This window comes from Chaetodon trifascialis, chromosome 23 (assembly GCF_039877785.1).
Source record: "Chaetodon trifascialis isolate fChaTrf1 chromosome 23, fChaTrf1.hap1, whole genome shotgun sequence".
Classification (NCBI taxonomy): domain Eukaryota; kingdom Metazoa; phylum Chordata; class Actinopteri; order Chaetodontiformes; family Chaetodontidae; genus Chaetodon; species Chaetodon trifascialis.
The window spans coordinates 1005602-1027500 of record NC_092078.1 but is presented as its reverse complement, the minus strand read 5'-3'; the positions used below and the strand labels follow the sequence as shown (position 1 = coordinate 1027500).

Here is a 21899-nt window from a genome sequence, read left to right as displayed (position 1 = left end):
TGTTAATCTCAATCTTTCCTCAGTTTGTCAGCGTGATGCTGAATCTGCTGTTTGTGGGAAACAAAGTTGGTGTTGCTTCGTCAAAGGATCCGTTCATCTCTGCGCAGGGTTAGGGTTACCATCATTCATTTTAACTTTGCTCTGATTGGTCCACGCTTTGAGGTTTCCGTCTCCACTCAGAAAGGACCAGAGTGAACAGACCTTTACTTAATATTTGTTTTTTTGTGCTTATTTACACTTTGAGTCATTTTCCAGCTGCTCGTTGTTTGTTTACCCTCATCACAACTCTCTGATTCACAGGACGCTGAGATATTGTACAACCAACTCACCAAGAAGCAACTTTACCCTGAATCTTGTTTATATTTTTGGCAACTTTGATTTCCTCCCCACATCAGACCAGCACACACACACACACACACACACACACACACACACACAAAATCAATCAATAACATGAATTTAAAACAAGTTCTGCTCATAAAAATATGTTTAATCTCTTCAGTTTAGTGTCTACAAGATCATACAGAAATCAACTCATTGTTTAAATGCATTTAGTAAGAACAATCAACTTCTAGAATTTAGAGAAATAAAACTCAACAAGAAGGCAGAAGTGAGTGGGTCGGTTTGTTTTATGTGGGAGCTGCTTATGTATTATGTTTTGAGTCATCAAAGATCTGTAATTAAACCAGATTTCTGATCCTGTGAGTTTAACCATCAAGAAAGTGTTAAAACCGAAGCCTCCTTCAATAAAATCAAGCCAACAATAGAAAAAGCTTGTGTGGTTCCATGTCAAGGCGACGCCATCAGATAATGAGAATCAGTGAGAAAATGTCGTTTTTTGACTGACTGAAATGCAGTTTTCACATTGACGGTTTGGTTCAGTCACAAAAAAGAAATGGAAATGAAAAGTGTGAGTGGTTTGAATCCCAGAAACAAGCTGAATCTCTAATAAGGTGTCCATGAGCTAGGCACGCAACAGAAGACGACCTGCGTCATGGGTCTTTCTTCTACGTTCCGTGATAGGTCATGAAATTTGGCACAGATTCGTGGTCTTGACAAATGACAAAGCAAAACAAAGTTCTTCCATGGACCGATACTGCAGTTTGAACTCAAAGACTTCAGAGGTTTTATGATTTAAAACTGTTCAAATAACAACAACTTCTCTGGTGTTCCACAAGGCTCAATGCTTGGACCTTTGCTTTTACGTCCAACTAGTAACACAATTGCCTCTGGAAGGAAATATCCCAATGGATTATGATATCTGGACGGACATTCGCCAAAGACCCCAGACTGCTTACATCTGTTGTTTTTGTTGTTTGTTTGACCTCTGGTGTTCCACAAGGCTCAATGCTTGGACCTTTGCTTTTTGCCAGGTGAGAAACATTTTGTTCCATGTATTTTTGCACATATTTACATTCACAGCTCAGGTTAACCCTGCACATGTTTAGCTCTTCATGTTGCTGTTTTTGTTTTTCTATTTGCATAAAGACACGTTTTTGCTGAATAACGATACCACATATGAAATAAAGAAGTATTAAATAAAGAAAGCATTAGTTGTCATTTTAGAGGAAACTGGTGTTTAAGAACCTCCATCATTGCAAAAACTGGACAAAAAGTCATACTCACACCACGACAAAACATTTGATATAAGTCTAATAATCTGGACTCAAAGCTATCTCATAACAAAACCATCAGTCTATTCGACCATGTCTTGCATGAATGCATATCATTTCCGTTTGAATATTGGATAGAGTGGCACCTCTTTTGCTACTTCAAAGAAAACATCAGGAAACAGACATTAAACGCTGGCGAGGCTCCACAATGATCCCCGCTGATTCTGAGTGTTGAGACCCAAATATTTCCTGAAGGAAAGTCTGATGTTTGGCCTAGACAAAAGAGAGCATCCAAAATTACAAAAACATGCTGAACAAATGAGCAGCAACTGCTTGGAAATCCTTTTCTACACAGCCGGGGCTACATGAAGTGCTTTTGGTAAACATCAGTCAATTTTTGGGGTTGAATGAAGAATTAGTTGGAAAGCATTCCACAATGATGAAGTGTTCCTCCAAATGAGTAAAGTCGGAGTTTGTGGAAGCAGCAACATGCAGGACAGATGTGAATCCCGAGTTTTTGTCTCAAACCTCATTTTCACTATTGAGATATGAGTCCTTCTCCACATTCCCATGTTCAGCGGTGACATTGCAGCTTGTCTCTTTTTCAATTTTCGGGTTTATTATAAAAACCCCAATTCCAAAAATGTTATGACACTGTGCAAAACATCATTAAACCAGACTTGCTCATACTTATTGACATAAACTGACCTGAAAACAGCACAAAGTCAATATAGTTCATGTCAGCTTCATTGATTTCTGTAAATATCTGCTTATTGTGAATCTGATGCAGCAACACGTTTCACAGACTGGGAAAGATGTGGAACGCGCCAAAAACACCTGTTTGGATCGTTCCACAGGTAAACAGGCTCATTGGTAACAGGTGAGACGATCATGATTGGGTATGAAAGGGGCATCCTGGAAAGGCTCAGTCATTCACAGAGGATAGAGGGAGGTTCACCGCTTTGTGAACACTCCATTGGATTAAGGAGATTACTGCATGGACTCGGAGACACTTCATCAAACTGTTGTTAGAAAACACAGTTCGACTGGAAATGACTGATTCTGGTTTTATTTAGGTTTTACACAGCGTCCAGACTTTTGTGGAATCAGGGCTAAAAAGCAGGAAACCAGCAGGAATTTATTGTTCTTATTTCAACACCTCGCTCTGCAAATCGGACCACTTCATTATTGTCCTTAAAAGTCACGCTGGCAAATTTTTATGGAGTGACTCCTTTTTTATTGGTCTGATTTATATTCATCCAACTCTGCTTTCAGTTCATGAATGATCTGTATTGCTGTCACTTATTATGGCTTTATTGTGTGTAAAACTCTGTACATCAACACAGACCAGTGTTTAGTTATTGTTCAAGGCAGACTGTCTGATGTGGTTCCTCTCTGTGTTTGGGCTCATCCGTCTTGGGAAAATACTTTTTTGTTTCACATTTTAGACATTTAGTGGATCCGACTGCAAAGAATAAGATAAAATACAGAATTTCCAGATTCCCAAAGTCCCAAACAGGTCAAAGTCAAGGGCAACAGTGGAGGAGCAACTTCCCTGGAGCCCAAGAATGGTCACGTGAGAGAGAAGCACCAGGAAAGAGTTGAGAATCCACAGAGGAAAAGAGTCAGATGGTGTTTTTTCTTCTTTACCGGTGACAACGATCTGCTGCAGCATGAAGAGCAAGATTTGGGAAAGAGGGATATGATTCAGAGGAGGGTGAGATGAGTTTTCAGCCATGACAGAAGCTGTGGAGCGACTCTGACTGCAGCTTCAGTCTGTTTGCAATTACGGAGGAACTGACTGGAAGCCAGAGAGCTGGTTTGGTGGAAGGAGACACACATTCCTGTGGGGCAGTGAACATCGAGGCTGGGTCGTGTCGAGGTGAGCCCAAAACAGGCGACCTGAGGCCTGCAAGCATGTGTCTCCGATGTCTGACTGCAGCATCTCGTAGTAGTTTGTTTACCCTCCGAGGGAAACCCAAACCACGGCGGCTCCAGAGGTCAGGGAGCAGCTCCCCTGAAGCTGGTGTGGTGCTCGACTCCAGATTGTGACAGCAACATGCGCATTTACCCCCCCAAAAATGTTCTCTTGAGCCATAACTGGTCTGAGCTTTCAGGAGGAAAACGCTCTCCGTCTTCCACTGCCATTCTGCCACAGGAACACACAGAAGCTACAGTAATGTCATCAAGTTCGTCCTGCTTTATTAACATCTCCCAGGATCAAGATGGTGGTGCGTCCCACATTTGTGGCCTCTCCTAGTTTCAACAATGCAGTGTCTTTGTCCAGCCTGTCATGTGGAGTGCAAGAGAAGAATGTCTATAACCGTCAGTTTCTGTTGGACATCTGGTGGCTACAGGAAAACTTGACCAACACTGCGATCCACGTGGACGGGCAAACACGCCACACAGCAGACAGAGTAGCCTACTGATATGTGGCCTGGTCATTTACGTCAACAAATCATGGTGCCCAAATGGAGAGGTGGTCTCTACACCATGGCACTGTTCACCGCACATACAGTTCATGACGGTGAGGTACTGACCCTTTCACTTGCCGTAAGAACTGGTGGCGCTGCTGCAGTCTATGTACCACCATCAGCAAGCAACAGACGGCTTGTGCTGATGCTTCTGTCATTGCCATGCATTTCAACCTGCTGTGTCTCAAAAATCTACCTGCACCTGAATTTCATAACAAGCAATAATTCCCTAAACCAAGTTCACACAAACATCAAGAATGTCACAGGTTACATCACGTGTACCAATGAGTGCATCGCTGCTGAGAACCTGGACTGCTGCTTTCAGACCCGGAGACACTGCAGCGTACAAACTGGTGAAGGATAATCTTATTAACTGCGAGCCAGCCCCTCCCAGCTGGGGTTAAAAAAAGCCATTGTCAGTGTCAACCCAAAATCCCAAACACAGGCTAACAGATTTTTATTTTTTCCCGTGTGATTCCACTTTTATTGGTCTGATTTATGATCGTGCAACTCTGCTTTCGATTCACGTCTGGAAGGATTTAAATTGCTGACACTTATCATGGTTTCACTGTGTGTAAAACTCTTTGTAGTACATCTGTTCGGAGGACTTGTGTTTAGTTATTGTTCGAGGCAGACTGTCTCATGTGGTTCCTTTCTGTGTTCGGGCTCATCCATTTGAGAGAACGCTTTGTTTCACATTGAGGATATCAAGCACAGAATAAGATTAAATACAGAAATCTGTTCTCAAGAGGTCAAAGTCAAGGGTCTGAGCAACAGTTGCAGAACAACTTCCCTTGAGCCCAACAATGGTCACATCACAGGAAACACACAACAAGACTTCTTTAAAGACAACGTCACTGACTTGCAGGAAAACACAGAGACCCTCACAGGTTTCATCAACGTGCTCTATCGCAGTCATACACGGCAGACCATCGATGACGCCCTGCTGTGGAGAGGTCGGGAACATCAAGTTCTTGGGAGTACACCTGGTGGATGACCTGACCTCAACCATCTACCTCTCAGCGATGGTTTAAAAGGCCTGGCGGTGATGCTGTCCTCGCCTGACTACCTTCTACAGGTGCACCACTGAAAGCTTTGACCTTTAGCCCCACTTCTTGGAAAGCAACCGAACAACGCCATCTGAGCGGAAGAGTGAAGACAGCCAGCGACGTCATCGGTTCATGCTGAAGATTCACCAACAACGCAGTGTTTGCAGAGCACATCAAGGAACTCCACCAGGATGGCCACCCCCACAGCGCCCCTCCACGCCCCATCAATGCTGGTCCCTCGTTGTTGCACCTGAATGCACTGAGCTGCCAGCTTTTTGTCTGTATTTACATGTTTTTGATATATAATTTTACCCTTGCTTTAGGACTTAGAGGAACCGCACTTATCTACTAATCATGCGTTCATGTCGCTGACTGACATCATCCTCAGATGAGTTATTATGGAAGACAAGGACTGTCTTGACTGAGTTGGCAATTCAAGGGTAACTCTGGTTTATTACAACTAATTTCCTGAGTTGTGTCCATCATTCAGATCAGTAATTACAACACTGTACTCACCAAATTAATATATGAGATCTTATCCCACTACCCCATCACTGCGCAGGAAAACAGTGAGCGACAACTACGGCAAGTCCAGCAAGTCAAAGGTAGTGCAGGCAGTCTGTGCGTAAACTGTCAAGGATGCTTACGACAGACACTTTAGCAATTATTTTATGGTGCACCTTCCAAGTAATTTGGATTCTTGACTGTCAGCAGACGACAGATCTCAGATATGAATGTGGTGAGTTCGTCACTGTAAGTACAAAAAATATCTGAGACGTAATAAACCACGATTATCCTTAAAAGACGTTCTGTGTGACACTAATACTCTGTGCAGCTTTAAGAGCTTTTTGATGTGATTAAGTTCCCCAGCATTCCTCCACCACCATGACGTACAAGTGTTTAACTGGGAGATTCCTCTGAGGTGCAATAACCGGACTGCAGCCAGAAGTTTGACTTTAGCCATCACATAATTAAAGTTAATCATCAGAAGGTTTGAGAGGAGATTCGTGAGCGCCTGAGCTGATTGAATCCTGTAACACTGAGCCCTTTACACAGCAGACAGCAGACCATCCGAGCTGCCAGATCATAAATGTCGTAGTGTTGTGTGGCCTTGAGGACGCGGTGACCTCACACAGCTGAGGCACACGAGGGCTGAAGCTGTTGCGGAGCCTCCTGGTGAAGCTCATTAAAACACTTCAAAGGCGGTCTTTTATTGACAGATGCTTTCTTTTGGTTGGATGAAATCTGAGCTAAATCTCAGGTCGTACAGATCATAGAGGCCGGTGTCTGTGGGCAGTGTGAATGAAGTGGTCTGCTCCACGACCCACAAAGACTCCTTCGGTTTCTGTTCAGGTCTCAGTTTTCGTCACTTTCGTTTCTTGTTGTTAAAAGCTTTCACGCCTCCGTTTCCCACATTAACGTCTTCTGTCCTCAGTGTCTCGCACTCACTCTGTCTCTCTCAGTCCACCAGTGATTTGAGGTCAGGCAGTCCTCTCAGCTTCAGGTCCAGCAGCATCTGACCGAAGGCTTTACCCTGAGAACAGACAGCAGAGCATGAAGCCGTGAACGCGAGTGCCTCCGCCTCCACGCGTCTGAGTTTACAGGTGTGTGTGTTTGAGCTGTTTGAGCTGAGTGTGAGGTGTGTGTGTTGGCACATTGTGAGCGTGCTGAGCAGTGTGTGTGTGTTTCTTGGATGCGCTGTGGATTCCTGTGAGGTGGTAAAAAAAACTTTACGGGATCGTCTGAACGAGGGACAGGGAGGAGGAGGAGGAGGAGGAGGAAGAGGAGGAGGGTGAAAGGCAACAAGGCTGCAAAGAAGAAGGCAGAAAGGAGAGTGTTTAAGAGGACAAAGGACCATGACGAAGAGAGAGGAGGCTTTCAGGCCGTTCAGCAGCACGTGATGTGTTGTGCTTCATCAGGACACACGCAAACACACACACGGTCTTAACCCTGAAACAGAACCAGAACTTTGATGGCCCAGTGTGTGAAGACATGCGAGGAATTTAAAGCGAAACTGTGAAAAACAAGGACGACAAAGCCATGAAGTACAGAGAAGCAGGGTGAAGATAAATATAAATATAAATATGACATGACGTGGGTGGTTATGTGCAGTACATGTGTGTATTTGTACACGTCTACACGCATTATGTTCTGCCTGCAGGTTTATATTGGACGACAGAGCAGGAGCGAGCAGACAGAGACGAGGGGACGAGAGACGGACGGCAGGAAGACGAGAAAGACGTCCTGCAAAGGGTGAAGAAAGAATAGAAAATCTGTGTGTGTGTGTGTGTGTGTGTACCTGGGGGTCGCTGCGTAGAGACGCCACCCCTCCCCCTCCCAGTGACCTCTGCAGGACAAAGTTGAGACCGTGGATCCCCGGCAGAGTGTATCTACAAACCACACACACACACACACACACACACACACACACACACGAAAAAACACACACTCATAACCACAGTAACACAAACCTTCACACTTTTCAAACACACAGCCAAATAAATGCGGTTTGCTGTGAGAAACACACACACACACACAGCCTGGCACCATGTGTTCGTATGGCGGTTTATTGCACACACTCACATGTTAATGAGTTTGTGTGTGTGTGTGTGTGTGTGTGTGTGTGTGTGTGTTCAGCTTTTGATCTGACTCAATGCATTCTTGGTGTGTGTGAGATTCACAGGAAGTGTGTGTTGGCGTGTGTCACGGTTAACCACACAGTAAGTACGTATGTGTGTGTGTGGACGCGTCTTACTCATGCTGTGGGGACATAAATCTGTTTTCACATTTTGGACGCTCGCCTTTGTCTCTGGGACAAAACTCAAAGCTCCATGTGGTCATTTTTAGGCTGAGGACTTGGTTTAAGTTAGGCTTAGGTGTGTGAGGTGATGGAAACACGAGTGTGTGTGCGTGTGTGTGTGTGCAAGTGTGTGTTTGTGCATGTGCACATTTGGGGGAAGGGTCAAACGTGATCGTATGCAAAGACTTTGAGACCTTGTGTGTCTGTAAGCAGTTAAATGTGTGTGTGTGTGTGTGTGTGTGTGTGTGTGTGTGTGTGTGTGTGTGTGTGTGTGTGTGTGTGTGTGTGTGTGTGTGTGTGTGTGTGAGTGTGTGTGTGTGTCAGGGCCTCCTGCAGTTTTAATGAGCGCTGGAGGTGCACTAATGAAGCGTCTGTGGCGGCAGGAAGGCGTTTTGGGGTGTGAGAGGAGACGCAGGTCAGCGAGCTTTACAGCCTCCACCTCTTCATTACGCTAATCGCTAACACGCCGCGCACTCAAGTCATCGCTCAAATATGTCTGCCAGCTGCGCACGTGCTCAAACATTTCCCAAAGTCTTGCATCACACCTGCAGATGATCACCTGTGCCCTCGGCTGGTCCACCGCGGAGCGACTCGTCTTGTCTGTGCAGCTTAAGCATCTTAAAGCTGAACTTTTGCTCAACAGTGGCCCCTGTGGCCACAGGTGGTAACGACAGGCTATCAGCCGACTGAAGCTCCGTTCATTCTTGTTGACTTATGCTGCATTTACTACTTGTTTCACTCTAATATAATAAAACGTTCATCTGTGATTGGCCGAAAGCGCAGCACCTGTTGCACAAATACCTAACGTTTGCTAACATTTGCTAACATTAGCCTCTATAATCCACACGCACACCAAGGAGCAGTAAATCTGATTAAACTATTGGTCTTTCCATTTAGCACTAATTAGCACATGACAGCATGCTAACATGCTAAACAAAGATGGTGACATGGTAAACATTATACCTGCTCATTAACTGTATGCTAGCATTGTCAATTAGCATTAGCATTTAGCTAAAAGTACAGCAGAGCCTTAGCATGGCGATAGACTCTTCCTCTTCTTTCTTCCTGTTTTTCATTCAAAGTAGAAATGCGCAAAATAACGCTGCTTTTCTCTTCTTTTTAAGTAAAGATTCTTTGAATTAAACTTTATTGGAACTGTCGACGCGACGAGCAAAACAGACGGGCGTGATTCAAACAGGTAGTCTGAGTTAGCATAAAACAATCTCTTAGCGTGTTTTGGTGGTAAAAACTGTTCAGTACGAACCGTAATAACACACAGTTTTCCGTCGTGTTGATCTGAAGTGTTTGAGATGCTGTCTCATTCTTCTGACAGCTGCCTGAACGTGTTCGTGACCTTGCAGGAAGTTTAAAAGGATCAACTCTTTTGTTTGGAGACTGAGCAAGCATCCAGAGCCTCCGGATGAGAAAACCAAACGCTGCTTCTATTGTGTCTGCGCTGCTGTGTCATCGCACGGCGATGACCTCGGCGGAGGGTTTGGGCCGTCCGTGTTTGTGGCGTTGAGTCCTGGTTTCAGAGGATGTTGTGTTCCTGGCTTCTTTCAGCCTGTCGTGGTTTTCTTCAGTATGATGGTTGGAACCACAGCACTCCGTTAAATCTCTGTCAGTGTGGTCTTGGTGGGGTTTGAACATGGAGACACTAACATGGTTTAGATGTTTTAAATAGCTCTTCAGATTCCCTCCAGTTAAGCTGGTGGACTCGTTATGACAAACATCTGCGGAGCGTCGTGCAGTCAGGAGGCTGAAGGCGTCCTGGACTGATCCGTGTGTTTCAACCTTAAGACTAAAATAATGACAACAGGACATCAAACTGTGGATGAAAGCAGCAGTGAATGATGTCCAGGTAGAAACTTCACCATCACCTGAAGATCAGCTCATCCAATCAGCTTCTGCCGGACGACGACGTGTCAAACACGGACGCCGCTGCAGAGACGCTGCAGACTGTAAAACGAGGACGCTTCGCGTTCAACCCAACAGCTCACGAGATGTGAACGATTTTATCATTTGAATTCTTGAGTCAACGCCAAACGTGTGTTTTCTGAGGCCGCTGTGACCTTTGACCTCTGACCACCAAAATCTAATCGAGTCAAAGCGAACGTTTGAGCCGAGACGGACCGTCAGCGGAATGAAGCCAGGAGTCGTGCTGGCGCTCGACAGATAAATAAGCAAGAGAAGAAGAAAACAAACGAGGAGGAGAATCCTGTGGTTTGAGTATCATGCTAGCTGTGTGTGTGTGTGTGTGTGTGTGTGTGTGTGTGTGAGATGTGACTAATATCTGCTCACCCTCAATTTGTGCATCTTGTTTTTCTTCTGTTGTGTCTTGTTGCTGAAGGACGTCTGACAGTGATTACACCGAGCACGCCAATGTGTGTGTGTGTGTGTGTGTGTGTGTGTGTGTGTGTGTGTGTGTGTGTGTGTGTGTGTGAGAGAGTTGTGCCTGCCCCGCTTTAAGAGCAATGTGCACACACACAACTACATCTGATCTTTCTCACACACACACACACACACACACACACACACACACACACACACACACACACAGTATTCCTCGGCTCACCGTGTCACAGCGTTGCTCTGCTCTCGCTGGATGAGGTGGGAGAAGTATTCCTCCACCACAGAAGGCGTCAGGTGTTTTTTCAGGTAGGGGAAGAAGAGAGGATGACGAGCGATCACTCCTGAAGAGGAAGACGGAGAGAAAGTCTTTTTACGTTCAGTCGTGTTGGAGCAGAGACTCCAGGAAGTTCCCGGTCGAGGAAAACGAGCTTTGACATGTTCATTAGCAAGCTTTAAAGGCGCTCCTTTCCACAGTCTTATGCTATGCTAAGCTAAGCTAAGTTAAGCGGCGGTAGCATGGGAGCGATATCGATGTTCTCAGCTAACTCTCTGTGGAGCTCATGCTTGAAACATGCTGATTTTAGCGTGACACATGCTAATGCTGCTAGCCTCCTGCGCTCGGCGAGGACGTGGCCTCGCTCCTTCGTCCACCCAGCTCTGGTGCGTCTCTCACCGATGTTGGCGGAGTCTCCTTTGTCTCCGCTCCTCGTGTAGGCCAGCTCCTCCAGTCTGTAGCTGTGGCGTCCGCTGGGCAGCTCTGGACAGAGAGCAGAAAACAACACTGCCTTCAGACATGTTCGTGTGGCTCGGCTAACGGCGATAAAACACAGAAGCAAACAGAATCAGGCGGATGTCTCCTCAAAGTGGCCTCTGCTCTCGTTCCGGCCTGGAAGCGTTTTTGCTGTTGATGTGATTGACGTGTTTTTTCTTACGGTTCGATTGCACGACGAGGGGTTTCACTGTGTGTTCGGGCAGCGTGCCGTGACTTCTCTCTGCCGGCACTTACGCTGGTAATTGTTTGACGTTAAAGAACAGTTTGTTTGCAGTCACGTGATATTAAATCCAGATGGAGGGCAGGAAGTGAAAACCGCAGAGGACGCCATTGTTCACAAGCCGAGGACGCCTCATCGTGACACTCTCACCTGCTAACAATCAACCTGTTTACCTGTGCACAGTTCATTCATTGCTTGCCTCTCAGGGACATTAAAGCTTTACCGTGCTAGCTTAGCCTGCTAGCTAAGCAGAATATAAACGTAACAGCGTCATGTTGGATGTTGTAAACAGACTGCACACCCATCATCTCTGCCTGTCGGGGATCCATTAGTAATGCCTGGCTGTGCTCTCTCCTGTACTGATGAAGTCGGTCTGTGGCTGATTTTCCTTTTTAAGTAAAACCAGGTGATTAAAAAACATTAAACTAAATGTTTTCACTCTTGCTTTGGTTGTTGTGATTAAAGAGGGGTTTCCTGTTTTCAGCCTGCGATGAAGAAAACAAAACATACTTGAAGTACCGAAAGTGAAGGTACTCCTTAAACAGAAAGACCCCATCACAGTACTTTAGATTATGTCGCTGGATTACTTTCTCTGTGTACAGCTTCTGAAGTTCCCCCGGGATCAATAGTTTGATCTTCCATCATCATTAATCTGCTGATCAGATTCTGAGTGACTCTGCAAAGTAACTAAAGGGATCAAAAGTACAAGACGTCCCTCTGAAATGCAGTGGAGTACAAGTATAAAACAAGACAAAATGAGAATATTCAAGTAAAGTACAAGTACACAGATGCACCACTTCAGTACTCAGTTACTTTCATTTCTGCTTGTTTGTGGGGTTCAATTCAGCTCCTGTTCGTTCGATGGTGGGAATAAATGTGCTTCATCTGCAGCGTCAGCACGTCATTAATGTGTCGAGAGTCTCAACAGCATTGAAAGTGTGTTTGTGTGTGCGTGTGTGTGTGTGTGTGTGTGTGAGCGCACAAGAACTCACAAAGTGTTTGTGTGTTGTCAGATTGGTGTGTGAGTGTCGTGCAGGACCATGGGAACGCAGCGAGTGAAAGGACAAGAAGTGGCACAGCTTGTCCTTCACACACACACACACACACACACACACACACACACACACACACACACACACACACACACACACACACACACACACACACACACACACACACACACACACACACACACACACACACTCCTTCGTGTTTCGGGTCTTAATGAGCTTCCTCTGTAGGTTTTTTCATCTTTTGATAAACTCCGTGTTGACGTAGTGGATTTGTTCTCTGTGCTGCTTGTTGTGTGGAGCTAAATGGGACGTGGACAGATGTCGCCCCCTGGAGGCCGACACCAGTGACTGCTGCAGAGAAGTGTCTGTCGTCTGTTTGTCACACATTATTCATTCTGTTTCCTGTTCTGAGCTTTTAGAGTCGTTCACAGGAACAAAGAGACCTTTGACCTTCTCATGTGAAGGCCAGCACTTTGGAGCGATAAGACTCCAGAAACCTCTTCACAGGCCTCTAAGACGCCCTCCAGGACCACCTGAGTCCCTCAAGCAGCTCTGTAACAACTTAAAGGCCAGATGAGTCTGGTCAGGGTCACCTGGGGCCTTCCCACAGACTACCTGAGCCCCTTCAGAGGCCCTGAAACCCTGAAAGCACCGCGAATGTCCCCTCAAGGACCATTAAAGCACCCTTGAGGACCCCTGAACCCTAGCAAAGATCCCTGGAAACCCCTCGCGGACTCCCAAAGCCTCCTCAAGGACCCCTGTAACCCCCTGGACTGCAGGTAACAGTGGCTCCATTGGCAGTTAGCTGATGAAACTAATGCAGCCACAGGGTTGGACTGACACTGCTGAGTGCTTGTTTACCTGCGTCAGGTACGTCCTCATCTGAGGTGGGAGGGGTTTCCTGCTCAGGTGTGTTTGGTCCCTCCTCTGTGAAAGACTCCACCAGCTCTCCACCGACATGGACGTCCACCTGCAACAACGTCAACAATGAACTGGGAATCGTTTGACATCGATAACAAAACAAGGCTTTTCATCGAGACATCCGAGTTCCTTCTTTGTAGAATCGATTAGAAGCGACTCAAGCTCACCTTCAGCTCGGGTTTGGGGCAGAGGAAGAAGAACGGCCTCAGGACAGGAGACCTGGGGACAAAGGAAGGGGACACATGAGGACATGGGACTGTTGTGAAGAAAGTGAAACACAGCTGTCCTCCAGATGTTTCCACCGGCCCACGCTGATCGTGAACTCACACTCTGGGTCGTCCGCCCACGATGCCGGTCAGTCCAGGAGCTGTGGAGAAGCAGAGACGTGAGAAGTTTCAGCTTTCCTTTCAAACACAGAAGCTACAAGCATCTCTGCAGGTGCGGCAGCTGCTCCGAGCTCAGCTGTGCGCAGGAGTCACGCAGAGTTCACGCTCAGTGCCTTTCAGATCTGAACTTGTCACCATAAACAAAAACCCAAATGTGGCTCAGAAGGTCGCGACCCTCCTTATCTGCATGATGAACGCTCGCTCTGGACTGTGTGAGACGTGGAGGAGGAGACGAGTGCAGCTCTGTTTGTGCCAGAGCGACAAGATCCAGGTCATGGCTGGATCCTGAAGACCACAACGTGAAGCGTCACATCTCAGACTTCTCCTTCGGTCCAGAATGAGACGTCTGATCTGAACTTTGTTTCACAAAGCACCATGTCCATGCTGTTTGCACCACTGATGTCCAACATGTCTCCACCCATGCAAATATCCTGTGCAGTACTACACATTTTTCTCCACTTTTCTATGTTCTTATACTGCGCTACAGCCTGTTTGCACACTTTGCATCATTAATTATAATCCAACCATAAAACAGAAATGATTCTGAACGGGGCCAGTAACGAGTACTTTTACTTTTGGTACTTCAAGTACGTACTGATGCTCTGACTTTTTACTTGTAGAGTATTTTTACACTGTTGGCATCAGAGTACTTCTACCTCTACCTGTCCTCTACCTGTGCGGCTGCTCCTCCTCCTGCCGTCTGCAGGACGCTAGCTCTGATGCTAAATGCTAACTCTGCGGGGAGCTCTGTGAAGGCGCGCTGGCGGGCGGTTCGCAGTGTTTGTCGTACCCATGCCGGTCCCTGCAGGGGCGATTTCTCTGGAGAAGAGCTCCAGAGCTTTCTTCTGTCTGTGGTGGACGGCCATCCAGATCACTGCCTCCCTGGAGTCCTGCAGACAGACAGCGAGCGCAACGTCACGCTGAAGACTCACCATGTGCATGTGTGTGTGTGTGTGTGTGTGTGTGTGTGTGTGTGTGTGTGTGTGTGTGCGTGTGTGTGTGCGTGTGTGTGTGTGTGCGTGTGTGTGTGTGTGTGTGCGTGTGTTACCTTGCTGTGGGCGTTGGCACCGTACGTGTCCTCGGCTCCGAGCACCTGGACGTTGATGGAGCTAAAATCTTCAAATCCAACCTGCTTGAACATTCGCTTTGTCCTGTATGCGCACACGCACACACACACACGCGCACACACACACACACACACACACACACACACACACAGTTACCCTTAAACATCCAGACGGCTCAGAGGAAACATCCACACGCAGGACGTCCTTCCTCTGGGACGCACCGTTTCACGATGCTGTCCGCCGTCCGTCGGGCCTTCTCCGCCGCTCTCGGTCCTCCGACCGGACACACCGCTGTCGCCCTGAAGCCGTCCATGTAGGTCGCACACACCTGGAGGGACGAGGGAGGCGGACAGACAGCAGGACGTGAGTTCAGGTTCCAGCAGCGTCCTGAATTTCGTCTCAGTTTGGACTTCAGACGGACTAAACATCGACTGTCCACAGCTCACGGTGAGGTTCACCTTGTAGTCATGAGGCGGAGCGAAGCCTTTAGCCCCCGTCACTCTGACAGCGCCTCCCTCCACACCTGAACACACACACGCACACACAGTTCAGTACATTAGCCAGTAAACATCTTCTTCAATACTTCTGATGATTGATTATTCATTCATCATCAATCCAGCGGACAGCTTTCATCGTTTCATCGCCTTGACTGAACCTGACGGGACGCGATCAGCTGACACGCCATCTTCACCAACGCTCCTGACGCTCGGCACCACAAAGTGATATTCGTTCTCGTTTTCAGAAAGCGGGGCACTTTTTGAACTCGCCGCCGGTTCATCTTCAGTTCACGTTCCCGCCGCCGACACGTTAGAAAATCAACCGCTAATGAGAGAGCACGAACAAGGCCGGGAGTTCAGCCGAGCCTCGGGTACACCAAAATATTTACATTTCTGTCACCAGCAGCAGCTGAAAGTTCACTCTGAACGGGACATTCTGGTCCAGAACTGGTCCAGGACTCCCACACTGCGGACTTCCTGATTGGCTGCCGCTCAGGAATGCCTCCTGCATGCATGGGAGTTTGCTCTTGGACTGTTTAATGAATTTAAGATCAAGTTTTTTGTGTGTTTTTCAGGTTTTCAGCACATTACAAATATTACAGACGAGTGGCATCAGTCCAGAATTCTAAAAAAAAATAATGTTTTAGTTCATTTGAATAGATTCTGTAACTCATAATTTATTTCCTGCTTATGGAACTACACCTCCCATGATGCTCTTGGGAGTGTCAGCAGGAAGTATAATGATGCTGAGTCAAACAGAGAAGAGAGTTAGCTGTGGGCTCCAACTTGAACCCCAATTTTAGCATGTTTTTGTTTATATTTTGTCAAATTTTACGATCAAAAGTCTGCTGAATTAGCTGTTAGCTGCTCCTGTTAGCAGCTTCTGTTAGCAGTGTCTATTTCTCTGGTATGTTTGTCCAGATTGGACATCGGAGGTCGCCTTTGAGGTTGAACAGAACTGGTTTAACGTCTCTCAGCTGTTCCTGCTGAGCAGATATTATATTTTCTAGCGGCCTGCAGGACGAACTCGTTGGGGTTAAAGAAGCATCACTCCTTCTGTCAGGAGTTGTGAAACACGCAGCGTTTTCTCCACATAATTTCAGATGTAAACATAACATATATCACTTGGACAATTATTTATTCTAACAGAACAGCAGGAGGGTAAATCCTGACTGCGAGCGCAATGCCAAATCTCTGGAGTGTTGAGACCTCCCTCGACCAACTGAAGCACACAAACTAAAAAAAACCTGAATTAATTAGCAAACAGAGAAAAATGCTCACAGCGAGGAAGAGTTCAGCGAGGCGTCAGGGGACGTTTCGGAGTTCATGCGAGGGTCAGACGCTGCAGCAGGGCTCTAGACGGGTTCGATCTGGGTCGATCCGGGTTCATGTTTAGTTTAAAAAAGGAGAATAAAACACTAATAACTGATTAAGAGTTTATTGGAGGTTCAGGGGAGGGTGAGGGGTTCAGTCCGGGGTCGAAGCCAAGCTGCAGACGCGTTTGTTTAAGGTTTCCAGAGGACTGTTTCAGGGTTATGATAACAGGCCACAGTTCAGCCGCTGGTCACGTCCTCATTACTGACTGACTGACTGAGTGTGTGTGTGTGTGTGTGTGTGTGTGTGTGTGTGTGTGTGTGTGTGTGTGTGTGTGTGTGTGTGTGTGTGTGTGTGCTGTACCTGGTACTTCCTTGATGACCACCTGGCTGAAGTCACAGGTGACGTCAGGCAGCAGGTATCGCCGCGGGTCGCCGATCTCGTACACCAGCTGCTCCGCCACGGTGCCGAAGGAGACGAGGCCGCCGGTTTTGGGCGGTTTGGAGAGAACGAAGGAGCCGTCGCCGGAACATTCGACCACCGGGAAACCCATGTTCTCCCTGAGACCCACACGGACACATCAGGTCTGAAAATGCTGTTTACCGACCAAGCTGGACGACCTCCGTCTGTTCGGCTCAGTCAAACTGTGGCGTCTGTTCGGTTTGGTTCATTTATGCTGACAGCTGTCAATCAAAGTCTGGCACGGCCTAAAAACATGGACCACGACCCTTTTTCTCAGCGGACTACGGTCTGGTGCATTTGGGACCGCCCGCCTCAAAATGAGGGACAGGACGCGATTTCTCAGGAGGTTGAAATAACTAAAAACGGCGGTCAGCACACGGAGCTACAGGATCGTCACATCATCCGGGTGACCTCACTCACTGGTTTGTGCTTACACATCTATCCTGATTGGATCTGACGCCCTAAAGCGTCACGAGCTTCATCACCTGTTTCACTCTGAATAAAAGCAGAATTCATGAAATGAGCATCGCAACGTTGAAGAAAACCTGAAACTAGAGATTTAGAAGCCGTTCAGGAGGGTCATTTTCTCATCAGCTCGCATACGATCACACTTCTTTCAGCGGTGATGTCGCCCCCTGCTGGCCGTCAGACAGAATGAAGATTTAAGGAGCTTCTGCTCTCAGTTGGAGGCAACGTGCACCATTTCTACTGTCTACAAGAGATTTCTGTGCTGTTCTACAAGAAAACTGAAGTGAGAATATCGAACGGCCTGCAGGTGAAACATCTTCATCCTCTGCAGCACAAGAGCTTCATCAACAGTCGTACCAGTCAGGGACTTTGTGCCAGTCGGTGAAGACTCCACCGGTGCTCTGAGCTCCACACTCGATCAGGTGACCTGCGAGACTGACACACACACACACACACACACACACACACACACACACACACACACACACACACACACACATAAACAAAAGGAAGGTTCAAAAGGAAGAAGAAGAAGCAGAAAAAGCAACAGAAGAAGAAGAAAACATTGCTTGAAATCTCTTTCAAAGCCTTTAAGTCTATTGTTTCACTCACATGGTGCATAATTGAGACAAAGTGTGTGTGTGTGTGTGTGTGTGTGTGTGTGTGTGTGTTGTGTGTGTGCACGTGTGCGTGTGTGTGTGCACCTCCCAGCTGCCAGCAGGTCATAGTCTGTCCTCTCCCATCCGAACTGAAATGGATAAAAATGGCAGACGTTACATTCCTGAACGCAGTCTGCTCGTGAACACGCAAACGCTGACGCGTGCTGACGGCGTGCTAACGGCGTGCTGACGGCGTGCTGACGGCGTGCTGACGGCGTGCTGACGGCGTGCTGACGGCGCAGACCAGCAAGGGACGAAACCTGCATCAACTTTATCTTTTAATGTGTTGCCGGCATCAAACGTACGGTGTGCATGAGCGGCCCCAGAGCCACGGCACTGTCCACGCAGCGTCCGGTCACCACGATGTCCGCTCCGAGATCCAGACAGCGGCTGATAGGACGAGCCCTGAACACAGAGACAGACAGGGAGGGGCGAGTCGGATCACTCGCCTTCATCGTGAACCTCGAGCTGGATCTGATTTAACCATCGAAGCTGATTTAAAGAGCGCTCGTACCCGAGGTAAGCATTCATACTGTGGAGTGTCTGAGGCAACTGCTGTCTGCTGCCGCCGTCCACCATCTTTACCTCCGACAGGCTGGATCTCTGAGAGGAGAGGAGAGGAGAGGAGACGGGGGGGGGCGAAGAGAGGAGGGGGGAGACAGGAGAGGAGGTGAGAGGAGAGGAAATCAAAAGACATTAAATGAATAATCTTCATTGTGTCTCCTAAAAGACAATAATGACGATGTAATGCTGTTGCTATGGCAACCTTACATGGGGCATGAGGTCATCACCGGTCACCACGGCAACCTTGAGGTTCAGGCCAGCCTTCCTGATGACTTCCTGTATGGCCTCGGCACACGCCAGAGGGTTCACGCCTCCTGCGTTACTGACAACACGGATACCTGCGAGGAGGACAGGTGTGCTTCACCTTGATGACATCACTGCGATGTGTCAGGCAGCAGGAGGGAGACTCACCTTTCCTGTGGATGTCGTTAATGAACGGAGCGAGAGCGAGCTGGACGAAGTCTGGAGCGTAACCCAGATTCTGCAGGAGGACAGGGACACGAAGTACCACCGTGAGTCACCACAGAGGTACTGCAGCAGTACACAGTACCCACAGTACTGCAAGTACTGCACTCTGCCTTTGGTTCAACCTCCACAGAATACTGCATAATCCACCGACACGTACTCTATCACTAAGTCAATGAACAAGACTGCAGCTTCTGAGATCTGCTAAGCTAGCTACCTTTATGCTAAGCTAGCTCTCGTTAGCAGCTGTTTTCTGTTTCCTTCTCCATCATGAGTTGATTCTGCTGCTGCGTTATTTAATAATGTGGACATGAATAAAAGAAATATTAGTTCATTTCATGGACAGAAGACAATGAGGACAAACTCAGTAACTAACCTTAGCTTTAGCTTCAGCTTTAGCTTTAGCTCAGGCTAGCTGCAGCTACCTCACAGGGTAACTTTCACTTCATATAGCCCTCTTCATTTAGTCTTAATAGCTTGCGCAGACCACTTTCACACAAACTCCAGATTTCTGTGGGATGATTTGATCAAACAGACGTCAGAGGTTGTAACTCAGTTTGACTGAATGTGTAGTTACAGCGTTTTGCCTTCGGGGGCAGTGCAGAGCTCACGCTGGCACTGAACAAGCTCTTTCAGATGGTCGATGTGCAGTACGTCAGATGCAGCAAAGCAGCTTGTGAGGACGTAAAGACGTGGGACTCACAGGCATCTTGGCTTTGGCAGCGGTCAGCAGGGACATGGTGATCTCACTGAGGTAGTCAAAGACCAGGAAGTCCAGCTTCCCGCTGTAGATCAGCTGAGGCACTGAAACACACACACACACACACACACACACACGCACGCGCGCACACACACACACGTCATTCATACAGTCATCAGGGGACAACGTGCAGACCAGGAACAGACCTGACCTCCCTTTGACTGACATGTCTGACTTTCAAACATTTTATCGATCTTCTCCTGTGACACTGATGTCCATATTTGCTGTCAAACTCACCAAAAGCCTCACAGATCATCAACAAAGCCCTTCTGTACCTGCACAGGTGAAGCCACATGAGCCATTCTGCTAAATGAGTACAATACTTTTACTTGGGTACTTCTTATATTTTGACACGTCTACTTCAAGTACTTTCAATTGTACTTTTACAGTGGTTTAACTAGTTGTGAGTACTTCTTCCTCCCCTGAGAGGTTAAAGGAAGGAGCAGGAAAAGGCTGTTATCATGTCTGAAATATGTTTTTAATTATTTCCAGTGTGAGCAGCTGCAGCGCTCATTGGAGGAGCTGTGAACACCTGTTGAAAGGTGTATTTTTAGCATGCTGAAGGTAATGCTACTCGGTTAGCTTGACCAGCTGCTGGTGCGGTACCTGAGGCGGCCGTGTCCCCCCAGAACCCGGAGGCACAGCCGATCCGGACCGGGGTCGTCCTGGTGGAACTCGTATAACCTCTGGAGCCGGGTGTGTTTTCATGGGTGATACCCGACGAAAAGTTAGCAGACGAGCTAAGCTGCGAAAACCTGACGTTAAAACACAAACTGACGCACTTGTCTGCGCGTCTGCCGCGCGACAACCGCCTGAGGGCTGACGGCGCGTGGCGGAGCAAATATGGCAAATTAGACATCGTTATTAAATTAAAAGACAATTAAGCAGAGAAGAGAAGAGACGGACGGACCAACCCTGACAAGTTCAAAGTACACGGGTCCATCCGTAAAAACAGTCCGACCGGAAACACGTCACGGAACGGTCCCCTCCATCCGGGTTTCCGGCCTCTCTCAGTGGCGTTTGGAGGCGAAGTACAAATACTAAACACGCTGCTCTGGAATTAAAAATAGAGCTTGAAAAAGTATTGAAGTATAATGTGGAAAAAGTCCAGATGAAGTAGATTTCATAAATAAATACTGTGTGTGTACTCCGACATTAAAATGGCTGACGCTCACAAAGGAGGGAGGCCATAAGAAGACAGTAAAGTGTTTCCATGAGGCTGTTTCCTCAGACTGTAATGTAATCAAGGAATGGCAGTTCACAGGAACAGTGGAGGTCCAGCTGAGGTCTGGAGGAAAACCTTCAGAGAGCCTGTTCAAACCCCCCTTTGACTGCAGGAGACCTTCATGGAGACTGTCCTACCGTGCTGCAACACCTGCACAAATAAGCTGAAGGTGTGACGGCGGCCCTCACAGTCCACCGTCAAACATCACCAACGCTCAAAAGAGGTGTATGCACAGTCCGCTTTACCAGGCAGTTCTTGGGCAGTATTACCGTTCCAGCAGCTCGTCCACAGGAGTCTTTATTTCTGTCATATGGAGCCTAGCAAGCTATTTACATTAGAGAAAACATGAAAATATTCAGTTTCTGTGGTGCTGTTATCAGTTTTTATTGAACTTGGACGAGAATAAAGATTCATGCTGTGGTCTGATTTCGTTTTCCAGCTAACAAGTCCCAGATTTGGGCAGAGCTCACATCCAGCCAGGTGCTGACTGGTGGTTTTGTAAAATACAAACCTCACATATTCCAGACACACCTACCTCGACCGTACGTGTTGTGACAGGTACAGCAGTGTGTGGGAGTCTGAAGTGGGAGAGGGACACAACGTCAACAGTTTGGAAAAAGAAAACACAACTAACAAGGTTTGTCTCTTTAAATGTGTTCAAATCCATTTCTCTTTATTCCAAACAGTGAACACTTGATTATCTGTGACGATGATTTCAATTTATTAAACAGTCTGATTCAGGTTGGACGATGATGAGCCAGCTGACTCTGTGTTAACTGTTTATCCCACAGAACTTCTCATTCAGTCATATTTCTTCA

The 21899-nt window shown here is 47.3% G+C and overlaps 1 protein-coding gene across 1 annotated transcript; it reads right to left on the bottom strand.

Annotated features, from left to right (window-relative positions):
* Positions 1-475: 475 nt before the first annotated feature.
* lratb.1 (lecithin retinol acyltransferase b, tandem duplicate 1) lies at positions 476-20809 on the bottom strand. The gene is made up of 20 exons (XM_070993011.1): positions 20463-20809; positions 19800-19900; positions 19043-19112; positions 18839-18969; positions 18582-18670; positions 18373-18472; positions 18113-18156; positions 17766-17843; positions 16842-17038; positions 15126-15190; positions 14889-14995; positions 14649-14751; positions 14391-14490; positions 13542-13581; positions 13382-13433; positions 13155-13263; positions 10962-11045; positions 10512-10629; positions 7436-7526; positions 476-6670 (listed from the first exon to the last, which is right to left on the bottom strand). The coding sequence occupies exons 1-20, from the start codon at positions 20713-20715 to the stop codon at positions 6596-6598; spliced, it is 2007 nt and encodes a 668-aa protein (XP_070849112.1). The 5' UTR covers positions 20716-20809; the 3' UTR covers positions 476-6595.
* Positions 20810-21899: the final 1090 nt, after the last annotated feature.